Here is a 12,507-nt window from a genome sequence, read left to right as displayed (position 1 = left end):
TTGGGCTTGGTTCTGAAAGTGAAGTTGATTGTTTGGGCTCTAAACTAAGTGACGCTGAAATATCCCTCCGCCTCATAACGCACTGCGGCTCATCCTGACAGGAGCAGAGAGTAACCTCAGAAAGAGCAACTCTGACCGTATTTTCTTTGGTAAATATCCCCTTTTCAATGAAGAACTGCAGGTCACGAAAGATTACAAACGAATCCATTGCGTGATCAAAACTGTGGGAGTGCACAGTTAAGTACAGAGAAAATCAAATATTTGAACAAATTTAAATGTATACACTATGACAGTGAGAGCTGCGTTCTTCGAAGGCAACATGGCAGTAGGCCGTATTTCCGGTTGGTACAGACTGACTGAGCAGGCAGCGCCCCCTGCTGTCTGATCAAGGGTACTACCCACAAGTCACAGATAATTTTTACCATTGAGACTTTTGTGTCAAAAGTCAAAATGAAGGCGTAACTTGTAAAGTTGAATTTGTGACTCAGCAGCAGATTCGTGCAGTTGTACTCGATGATTTGTATTTGTGTTAAGGAAAAAAATACAAAAATGTTTTTTTTTTAAGATTTTAATACACGTGTTTGAATTTGTTTTGCACCATTTGTTTTAGATCAACTGTAGCAGAACTGAATGACAGACATTTATGATGTGCAACTCACAGAACACAATTTGTGTACTTGTAATCAAGAATTTGAAGAGGTGTAACTTTATTTTGTACTTGTGACAGATTAAAAAAAATCTACAGTTACAAAACACCAAAGTTACAATGCACAAATAGTTTTGCAACAATAGTTCTGGACCATTTGTAGCAAAACTGAGAATGTAAGAGGTCTTTGATGTGCAACTCACAGAACTCAATTTGTGTACTTGTACTTAAAATTTGAACAGGTGTACAAAAAAATTGTACTTGTGATTTTTTTTTTTTATTCTACAAATACAAAACTTAGAATTTAACTCCCTCTACAACTTCAAATTCATGCTTACAATAAACAAATCGTTTTGGAACAAAATAACCTTCATAAAGTTGTAACTCCTTTATTCTATATGTGTGCAGAGTTTGCTGTTAAAAAATGCCAGTGCTAGAATCACTCTTTCAACTATTCAACTGATATCAGCTGTTTGGGCTGATATTCACTGGACAATACCTAACAGACAGAGAAATATTTATTAAACATTAAAAATCTTGAAACAGTGCATAATGGCACAAGTGTTTCAAAATGAAAAAAACAAGGTCTAGTAAAGGCGCTGGCAGAGAAAATATCCGCCAATGGGCTTCCCATTCTTCACCATGGAAGATTCTGCTAAAATGTAATAATTTTAATCTGTCCTTTCAGACATTAATTAAAATAATATTCCTGCTGTGGAAAATTTAATTTTCTGTTGTGCCATCAGGCCATGAGCAAAATCAGATTGAATTGGGAACAACAGGTAACATGCAGACAAATCAAAATGGGTTGTAAGCAAATGAATTTCACACATGCACACAGAGACAGCCTCTCTCAGCAGGGTGCCCTGCTATGGAGCCAGACTTCACCTCACTATCTACTTCTTCTTGCCGGTGGACTCTCAAGCAGAGGGTCTGCCCTGGGGGACCAGCCAGCATGCGGGCCTCATGGGGCTCAAAGACTCACGAACTGGGTAAAATATGCTTTCTGTGAAACTCATTTCCCGTCACTTAAATGGAGCGATGGGACGGTAAACATAGTGCATAAAACACGGCAGGGTTTTGCTGCATCACCATTACATGCTCCACACAGACAGCCTTCATTCCCCCCTGCGTGGGGAAAATTGCAATGCCTAATTTTTTCATCAAGTTCTGTCCTAACAGATTGATGGGAAAGGTGGGTTAACATTACTACAGGAGCATGCAACCTTTTTTACTGTTTGAGGGTCTTTTATTTCTATTGCTCTTGACATCCATTCTTGGGATGTTTCCTATCTAAGGAAACCCAACAGCTACAGACTATTGTAAAGTCACTAGTGGCTAACTGACTAGCTATCGTTAGCCAATCTCCACCTTGAAGCCGAATTAGAATGGGTTAGAAGCTAACTGCTGCATAAACTAATACCGCTAGTGGCTAGTTTGGCCAGAATTATTTCAATGCTGTTACCTCAAAGTTCTGACATGTTGATTGTGTTGAAACTAATATAATTCCTAATCAACTGTGAATTGATAACAAATTGCTACCTCTCAATTAATCAATTTAGACTGACTTTTATTTTCATTTGTTTCCATGTTTTATTTAGTAGTGAGTAGTGTTTCTAGTAGCTTCATTAAGCAGAATAATTACTGTAACAGGGAATTATCAGTTTCATAAATATCAACTATAGCAAAATCGCAGGTGTTTGCAGTTATTTTGAATCAGAAATGTAATGGTCTCTAAGAGTTAGTTAATTACCTCCTTTTGAGTTAATAACTGAATATACTGAGACATTTTCATTGGTTTGTGGTAAATGAGTAATGGTTAAAACTCCAATTGCAATTATGACATGATGTCAGGTCGGACACTTAAATCGTGTGCTGACCAGCTAGCAGGTGTCTTTATGGACATCTACAACCTCTCCGTGCGGCTCTCAATGATTCCCGCCTGCCAGCAATCATCCACCATCATGCCTGTTCCCAAAAAAACAACCATCACCTGCCACAACGATTTTCGTTCTGTTGCCCTGACCCTGGTCATCATGAAGTGCTTCGAGAGGATCCTCCTGCAACAGATCAAGGACGTCATCCCTGCTGGCCTGGACAGCCTGCAGTTTGCCTACAGGGAGAATCGCTCCATGGAGGACGCTGTCTAATTAGCAATTCATTCAGCTCTGACTCATCTTCAGCATCCCAACACCTATGTTAGGATGCTTTTTAGACTTCAGCTCAGCCTTCAACTCCGAGCTCCCAGACAGGCTGGCTCTGAAGCTCCACAACATGGGATTATCCACACCGTACTACTACAAGATCAGTAACTTCCTCACCAACAGACCCCAGGTGGTGAGGGTAAGGAAACGCACATCGGCTCCACTGATCCTCAACACAGGAACATCACAGGGCTGTGTCCTCAGCCCAGCTCTCTACACCCTTTTCACCCTGGACTGTCCTGCTGTCCACCCCACAGACACAGTGGTGAAGTTTGTGGACAACACCACAGTAGTGGGTCTCATCTCCATCAATGATGAGTCCCACTGCAGGGAGAAGGTCAGCAATCTGACACAGTGGAGCTCCAAGAACAACCTGATCCTGAACACCAGCAAGACCAAGGAGGTAATAATAGACTACAGGATGTCCAGGAGGATTGAACATGCTCCAGGGGGAGGATGGTGGAGCACTTGGACAGCATCAGGTTCCTGGGCATTCACATCTCCTCTGACCTCTCCTGGACTGGGAACACCTCCCACCTGGAGAAAAAGGCCCAACAACAGCTCTTCTTCCTCAGGAATCTGAAAAGGTCTGGACTTCCAACTAAGCTGCTAAAGAACTTCTACAGAGCTACAATAGAGAGAGTTTTATGTCTCAGCAGCATAACTGTGTGGTATGGGAGCTGCACAGTCCAGGAGAGGAAGGACTTAGCACGGGTGGTGAGGACAACACAGCGGATTGCGGGATGCTGTCTGCAGAATCTAGACTCAATTTATGCAGAACGAGACCAACGAAGGGCCAGACGCATCTTCACCGATCCCACCCACCCAGGCAATGCCCTGTTTGGCCCTCTTCCATCAGGGAAACATTTCATGAACATCAAAAGCTGAAAGGGCTAACGCCCCCTGCTGAGAAGACTGAGTCTGTACACATTACAATTTCAAGTCAATTCAGTTTTATTTACATAGCGCCGATTCATGAAACATGTCATCTCAAGGCACTTTCCAAAGTCAAATTCAATCAGATTATACATTTTGGTCAAAATATTCCCATATAAGGGAACCCAGTTGATTGCATCAAAGTCTTGACCAGCAGCTGTGAATGCATATTTTTTGCTCACTCTAACCATTAGGAAGGTTTCATTGAAAAGTTTATGTACAGTTCTGTATACTAAGGTTTAAGAATATTGGACATTAACTATCAGGAATGTTCATTGCACAGCTTCATATTTAAATAGGACTGCCTTTCGTAACTCGGTACGAGTCCAAGCAGACCCTAAAGACTGTTTTGTTTTGCATGCTTTAAATAAAATACCCTGTACACAGTGTTGGCTTTGTTATTACCTGTACTCATTGTTTATTGCTTGTTGTTTATTGTGTATACCCTAAGCCGGAGTATTTCCCAGAAAAATATTTACCACGGTAACTCGCGGTGACAATAAAAGATTCTTGATTCTTCTTGAGATTTATCACCTCTGTGAGTCACCAGTTTGTGTGACAAAAGACGTGGTTCTCTGGAACCAGGATGTACAGGAACAAAAAACAAAAAACAATGGCAACAGCTTGCAAAAATATGTGTATGTTGACAGTCTTAACAGTTTCTCAGGTCACAGCAAACTTCTGTTTTGCGGGTGTGTCTGTTTTTGACTTTAGTTTCATTTCTTATTAGTGCATTCCTTTGCACATTTGCACATATGCTAGTTCCCCCCCCCCCCTTTTTCCTCCCTTCCTGCCCCTGTAATTAAGCAGATCCCTTTTCCTGTGTCTTACCATTCTAGACCTATGACACTTACCTGTACTCCAAATCAACCCATTCTCACTGAATAACATGTAATATCCACATTGGTCCACAGGGGAAAATGTAGTATTGACTTTCGAGTGTGATCCCACCGTACAAGTTGATGTTGAATCTTATTCTGAAAAATAACCCTCGGATGGACAGTGTGGGGGTGGTGCAGCGGCGAATATCAAAAGCTCGCCATTCACATACATTTGGTTCTAAATCAAACATGCATGATCCGATTTGCTTGAAACTGGATATGAATTATCTTTGTCAACCAAACAACAGCTCCAATCCTTTGCACTGAAATTCAGATCAATTTTGCCCTGAGGAATAATTAAACAGCTCTATCTCCATGATACATCATCAGATCTTAACCAAATTTGGTGTGGTTCACCGTGGATGGCCATTTAACAAGTTGGTGTGTTCACTTCGCCTTAGCCCTGCACACTGAGAACTAACTTAGTGACTTCTTTGGTAAGCCACCATCATTCACAGTGTTTATTTGTTTCAAGCTTTGCAGAATATCAGATAATCATTTGAGATGACATTTTCAAAATGCGCTTTCTTTGTCAATCCTTCACCATCAAAATGATCACAGCTTATAAAAAGAAGGCTGGATTTCAGCTAACCTTTCAACACTTCTCATTGGAGGGATCCTGGTATCCCTCTGCAATGCTGGGGCCATTTGAAAAATAATCAATCAGAATCACCTAATAGGCCAAGTCACTTATCATCATGTGCCAGCAGGATCTCTGAGAACACACGCCCTCCGCATTCTTCTGTGATTGGTCCCCCAGCAGCGACAATGCTGCCATCGTTCCACAATTAAATGCAACTTTATGCAGCTATTTATAGACGTGTGATTGTTACCTTTGGTATGAAAACACCAACTTCTTAGGAATTAATCTATTGATTCATCACTGTTTTCTTTTCAGTGAGAATAAAGAGCCTGTTAGATAATTCATATTTTATGGTTCTTAGCGCACAGACTGATGCGCCTTTACAGCTTCAAAGACATTCATAGTTTACATCTAATTAAGTTTGCTACCATAATTTAGAGGCAAGGCAAGGCAAGGCAAGGCAAATGTATTTATATTGCACATTTCAGTACAAAGACAATGCAAAGTGCTTTACATGATTAAAATATAGGAAAATAACACAAATAAAAGCAAGTTGGAATAAAATGTAGAAACAAAATAAAACATGGGAGAATAGAAACTAAAAGCAAATATTAAAAACAGTTGGACTACAAAGTTGAACTAATTATGTTTAGAACAGTTTAAGTAGGTCAGACGAAGGCAGTACTAAACAAATGTGTTTTTAATCTTTATTCAAAAGAACTCAGGCTTTCAGCACTTTTACAGTTTTCTGGAAGTTAATTCCAGATCAGTGGCGCATAGGAACTAAATGCTGCTTTTGTACATGCCAAACTAGGCATTAAGCACTTTCCCCAAGTTTATTGTGATATGTACGCTTCATACATGAAGCCCTAGAGCATCTTCTTCCACCTGTTTGCTATCTATAATGGAAAACCAATGCTGTACATCTGCCTCAACAGATGAGCTGGATGCGTCATGCTATGGGGATTTTATTTCTTGAGGGAAAGATGGAACTAATTTCAGGAATGAAGGCAAAAGACTTGAGACCTAGATGGAGTTGCATCTTCAAGCAAGATAACAACGCTAAATGCACAGCCCAAGACCTTAGATGAAAGGGCTCAGATAAAAAGCATATTAATGTTTTGTTGAAACCCAGACCCAAAGAAAGCCATATAAAATACAAAATATCAACACATTTAAAAAAATTTTTTTTCAAAGTTCAAAAATCAATAGACTGTGCACAGTTGATTTGCTGTGGCAGTTAGATATATCACAGAGTAACCTTTTTCCCTATAGCTGCATTTTACTTCATTATGTTGAGTTTATGTCCCAGCTCTTTTTTCATCCATTAATAGTTAAATCACAGGTCACCCCCCTCAGTTTAAATAATAAGCAAGACAAAGTGTTCATGAACAGATTTCCTTCGTAAATATTACACACATAAGCAGAAAAGCACATGTAAGCACACACCAAAATCACAATAGTAATCAGGTAGCAGTTTGCATTCTGTACAATTAACTGTAATTTAATTTCATCTATGCTTCATAAGTGAAGAAAAGGTTTTACATAAAAATAGTTAAGGTATAAAAATAATGCAATTCATCCAGAAAATGTAGCATTTTTAAATTAAAGGAGCATCTAGAAATAAGTTAAACCCTGGGTGATTTCATATTTCATATGCAGTGTGAACAGTTCTAACAATGAGGTCCAGGTTTCTTATGGTCTGCCCAATAGTTTTTCAATTGTTCTGAAGAGCCAAGAATGTATGTAATGATCTTAGAAAATTCACAGCGGTCATACTTTGAATTATATGCCTTGAATTGGGAAGGATCTGGTGGGGATGTTGGGGAAAGTCCGAGCTTTTTCATACACATTCCAATATAAGCATCCTCTATATTAAAGGGTTTGATAGATTTTGAGACCTCCACAAATTTTATAGGAAGATCATTGGAAAAAATGTATCCCATGCCCAGAGTGTATGTGGGATACTTGGGATCAGGGTACAGGTCCTCAGAGACGTACCACTTGGAGTTCTTGGATCGGATAACTGGCCTGTCCCACATAAGCATTCCTGTCAGGTAGTTCAGCTTAGGTGTCCCTGGCTTCTGCAGCATCAGCACCAGGTTATCAATATTCAGGAACATGTCAGAGTCCACCTTCATGGCATAGGCTGCTGTAGGGCAGCGTGTGGCCAGCCAGTCCATGATCACCATGGTTTTTATAGTCAGGTTGAGATACGTGTCCATAAAGTTGCTCTGGATCAGGTCGTGGTGCTGCTGATCTTCCTGTTTGAGCTTCTCCACATCAACTCCTCCATCTAGACCCAACATGAAAAGAGTGCGTACCACCTCACCCTGAATCACTCCGTATTTGCCCCACGTCTGGCGGATCGCATCCCGAGCTGCAATGTTTTTTGGCGCCACCGGAACCATCAGAACCAGGAAAGGTGGGTTCTTTTTGCAAACGTCACTGTTATCCATAACAAACTGGTAGTTGCGTGGATAGGCTTGATGGTACTGAAGACCTCCAGGCACAGCTGGAGATTCTGTGTTGTTAATAATTGTACTCAGTATAACCTTGTGTTTTGGGTGGACTCTGTAAGCAGGTGCATTATTGTGATGGCTCTGATTGAAAAACCAGTAGAAACGTCTGTGAAAAAAAAGTTTTTCAGACCATGACAGAACGCTGTCCGAAAAGGCCAAAGAGGCAACGAACACAAGTAGACAGAGCATAAGCAGCCCACAAAACCAGAAGCGAAAGAGTGGAATCTTGTGATGACTCAGGTCCTTGGCACACAGTCTGAAAAAAATAAAATAATATTCATTAAGATTTCATTCCTGAATAAATACAGTGCATAATAGATGTGTTGCAGTTTAGCAAATTTGATTATATAGGCTTCATAATAATGTGTAATGTTATTTTGACTCATTTAATTTAATGCTAACTATAATCAGCCTACTGACACCCTTAAGTAAAATGCAGTGCTGCTGATTTCCTTTACTTGGTAAAGATATTCCATTTATGTAATTTAATCTCAGTATCTCATGTGTGGGATGAAGTTGTCTGACGGGTTTAATTTGTTTGTGTTAATGAACATTACCTTTGGAATGACACAGGGTTCAGAGCTCGGGGCACTTATTTTTTTACTTGCATTTAGACACACTTCCTTCCAACTTGTTAGAATTACCAGTGAGCATGGGGCAGTTTTTCCATCAATATAAATCCAGATGCAACCAATCAGTTAAGTAGACTATGTTTTAAGACATAAAAACCTGAACAACTTTTTCTGTCTTTAAAATTCAAAATTTAAAATCAAAAATATGGCCGAGTGAGGTGGAACCACAGACATAATTTGAAGCAATCAACTAGTTCCCTTATATAGGAAATTTTTGACCAATCTGTATAATCTGATTGATTTGACTTTGTAAAAGTGCCTCGAGATGACATGTTTCATGAATTGGCACTATATAAATAAAATTGAATTGAACTGAATTGAACTGAATAATATAAGAGTAGACCCCGCATTGACCGCTTTCACCTATGGGCGCCTACGAGATTTGGGGGCGCCATCTTGGGGTGATCGACAGCTCAGCTCAGCTCAGTGTAATGTGTTGACCAGGCACAGAATATATTTTTATTTTTAATAAACTATAACTCGCTGAATATTGAACTAATTTTCACCACCCGATCTGTACCGGTAGGACGATCCCTTCCATCAGCCCCTTTTGCGCACATGTGAACTCAATAACTTCCTGGTTGTCTAGAAAATTATGTAATTACGGCACTGAAAATACTTATTTCTATACTTAAATCATTAAAGAATGCTAAACTATATCGTATAGAAAATACATATTAGAAAGTTAAAATTATCAATTTATATTTTAGCGCCCTCTGGTGTACACATCATAAACAAGAGAAGACCTCGTCATTATAGTAGCCACATTGTTTCTTTGTTTCTTTTCTCCAAGGCATACATTATTAAAAAAAAATCTTAAGTACAAAATACACAAATACATATGCAAATCAAATAAATGATAAAAGAACCTGAAGAATATTCAAAATCAAATACCTTTCTATACTCCTATATGTCTTTATAGCAGGATTTTTATGTACTTTAATAAAAGGTGTATATAATTTTATTTCCCTAACAACAACTAGGAAACATTTTTGCTATTAAAAAAACCCCCAATGTGTTTTTATGTATTTCTGTTGTTTAATTTTTAGAATATGCGATATTTACGCAAATACAAAGATATAAAAAAACAACCCCCCCCCCCCCCCCCAAAAAAAAATAAAATAAAAATAAAAATAAATAAATACATAATAAAAAGTAAGAAAAACGAAATATTGCCTACGGGAAGTTATTCTGTTCGCGCATGTGCAAATGAGCTGATAGAACGGTTTGTGCTACCGGTACGGATCGGGTAGTGACCACTGATCATATATATATATATATATATATATATATATATATATATATATATATATACAGGTTTGCAACTTTTACCAGAGTTGCAAAGTGGTACAAAATAACTTGGTTTATTATTATTTTGTTTACAGTTCAGGTTGGATTTTATTTACTGCGCAGCATGGAGGGAATACTGATGTTCACGCTTCCTGAATTTGCTTTGATTTAAAAAAAAAGCCTTAGAGTAATTATTTCTTTTTATTTATTTTTCCCCTGTATTATGACCAAAACTAAGCTAAAAGTAGGTTACTTTTTGTAACCTACAACCTAAATATGTCCTTAGTCAAATTTAATTGGTGATACTTTTATCAGGCGGATGACGCTTTTTACACACTGCTTACTGTGACTTTGCAGTGAAGCTAACTAAAATTAGGAAAATTTATTTTTAAGCAGTCAAATCTGGTTGAAACGTTTGCCAAAAAGAGTAGAAATGAAGCGAATGCTTTCACTTCACCTCCTCTCCTGACAGACACTGTCCGAACCTGGGAAGCGCAGATCTCCTTCTCACCAATATCACACAGACTTGATCACGCAAATCATGGTTAGGAGTTTTCTTCCTTTATTATTATAGTTTGCTGGAAGTAAGCCATGTGGGCATATCATACGTTTGGTTGTGAGAGCGTGCGTCACGTCGTGCGCACTGGACCATTATGTGGATCGATGCGCTGTTTCTGTGCTCCATGCGCATCGTACTAATGTTGCGTGCTTGTGCCATCATGTGGTAGGACCAGTGTTGGTGTGCAAATATAATCCCGCAGACGCCCCAAATTGAAATAAGGTGATTCATAAAGTTTCCATCGAGGGAAAAACAGGGAAATGAACACAAGCGTTTAATTTGTCTCATTAATCTTCGGGCAGTTAACAAGCACTAAGTCTCTGACGTCACCCTGGCACGCAGGGTTCATGCGGAGTAAAAGGAGGGAGCCAATTCACATCACATTCTTAAAACAACAGCAACGCCGTTAAGCTTGCAACACAGCAGGAAATGTACAAAAGAAACATTTGTGTCATTTGCAAGTATGTGGCCTATTAATAGATGTGGGGTTTGAGTTATGAAGTTGAGAACTATTACGAAGTCCAAATTTCCTAACAATCTTCCCCTTCTTTCCGTCTCTGGCAAAGCAGCAGCTGCGGTGATCTTTGTTCAGATCCAGGCTGTCAGGCAGGAGTTTGTGGATGTAAAGCGCGGATTAAGACGCTGTTTGCGCACTGGAAACCAGAGGGAGCTCTTTAGTCCACGGAGACTGTTGCGTTTGACATGAAAGCCATCAACAAACAATAATTAAAAGGGTGTTTTCATTGCCTTTGTAAATCGGGTTTTGCAGCTAAAATATTTTCTAATTAAACTCAGAAAAATAATATCAAAGGTTTTTCTTCTGCTTTGTTGTAATATTGTTGAACAGTTTTTGTTAAATTTCTGTTGACAGAACAGCCGTTTTCTTTTTATATAGTTTTATATTAACAAATAATTTTATATCAACAAATAATGTCGCTAATTAAAAAAAAAAAAAGTCAAATAGCAGAAGTTCTCCACTGAAAACAGTTTGGTGCGTCCAAACTGTGAAACGATAACCTTCCCAAGCTGTTGCCACGGGTCTTGGTTACATTTTCTTCTATTATTTTAAAGACGTTTACATGAACAGAAAAGCTCATTGCTATTGTTTTTATATGCCTGCATTCTCAGCACATTCTCACCAGATGCATAACCAGAATATATATATATATATTTCAACCATGAAATGTCATAAAAATTATTTTATTTTTCAGCAAAATTTAACATTTTATTCTGCACCACACTAGACTTTCTTTGAATGTATATTATCTTTGAAAAAATTAAAGCTTTTTAACAGGTTGTAGCTATGACATATAAAAAAAGGACGGACGCTTAAGCTTTCACAAATATTTATATGGATTGAAGGGAGTTTTTGTTTGATTGAATAATAAAAAGACATATTTCCTTCCATACGTTTGTTTCTTTAAATCGGACGTTTAAACGCTGCTTCCATTGATCTCATAAATTAAAAAAGGGCTAAAATACTATTTTGATTAAAAAGGAAACGACGTCTTGGAGAATCTGATTTGAACACGTTTAGTTTTTAATCTAATGTTCTTATTAAATGCAACACAACCTATTGGTGATGATGCAGAAAGTTTTTTTTTTTTTTTTTTTTTTTTTTTTTTAGGAACAGGCACAACACGCACAGTGCCTCACAATAGACTTGGTCCCTCAGTTTGATGACGGTCAGTTGGAGTTTCAGTGAGTGAAACGTTACCTTCTCAGGTCAGCCTCTCCGCCCGAAACAGGTTCTTGACGCCCCATGACTGCGGCGACCCGACTCTTCCCTCGTTTAGGCTCCGGTTTTAACTTTTAGCCACAAAGTCGGCCATCACCTACGGTTGACTTGTCCGCTGTTAGTCACACCTGGCCAGGTGATATAAGTGACGGGTGCTTCCGACGAGGCAACATCCCTGCGTGGGGAGGGGACACGGGCGCGCGTATTTCGCAAACACGGACATCTCGTGGAAGATGAGGGCTTGATGCTGAACAGAGTAGCCGCACAGCTTCAAAGCTGATTAAAAACTTAAGTTCATTTAGTGTTTTTTAAGAAAAATCTGCTTTAGAACGAGAGAGATCTTTTCATCAGTGACGTTTGTTCATGCCACCTGCAGGCTGCGATTTCAAAAGCTTAAATTGTATAAGTAGATTTATTACTTAAAGGGCGATAGCCTACTGTACGCTAACATTTTTGTTGTTTTTTGCTTTATTCCTGATGCAGATTTGGACAGCTTAAATATATTGATCCACAGTG

At 38.8% G+C, this 12,507-nt stretch overlaps 1 protein-coding gene across 1 annotated transcript; it reads right to left on the bottom strand.

Annotated features, from left to right (window-relative positions):
- Positions 1-6,493: 6,493 nt before the first annotated feature.
- LOC105918867 (beta-1,3-galactosyltransferase 1) lies at positions 6,494-12,138 on the bottom strand. The gene is made up of 2 exons (XM_012854030.3): positions 11,971-12,138; positions 6,494-8,028 (listed from the first exon to the last, which is right to left on the bottom strand). Exons 1-2 carry the CDS (start codon positions 12,015-12,017, stop codon positions 6,924-6,926), a joined length of 1,152 nt encoding a protein of 383 aa, XP_012709484.2. The 5' UTR covers positions 12,018-12,138; the 3' UTR covers positions 6,494-6,923.
- Between the last annotated feature and the right edge of the window lie 369 nt (positions 12,139-12,507).

Source organism: Fundulus heteroclitus, chromosome 4 (assembly GCF_011125445.2).
Source record: "Fundulus heteroclitus isolate FHET01 chromosome 4, MU-UCD_Fhet_4.1, whole genome shotgun sequence".
Taxonomy (NCBI): domain Eukaryota; kingdom Metazoa; phylum Chordata; class Actinopteri; order Cyprinodontiformes; family Fundulidae; genus Fundulus; species Fundulus heteroclitus.
Note: the sequence above shows the minus strand (reverse complement) of the source record. Positions and strands in the feature narration are given on the sequence as shown.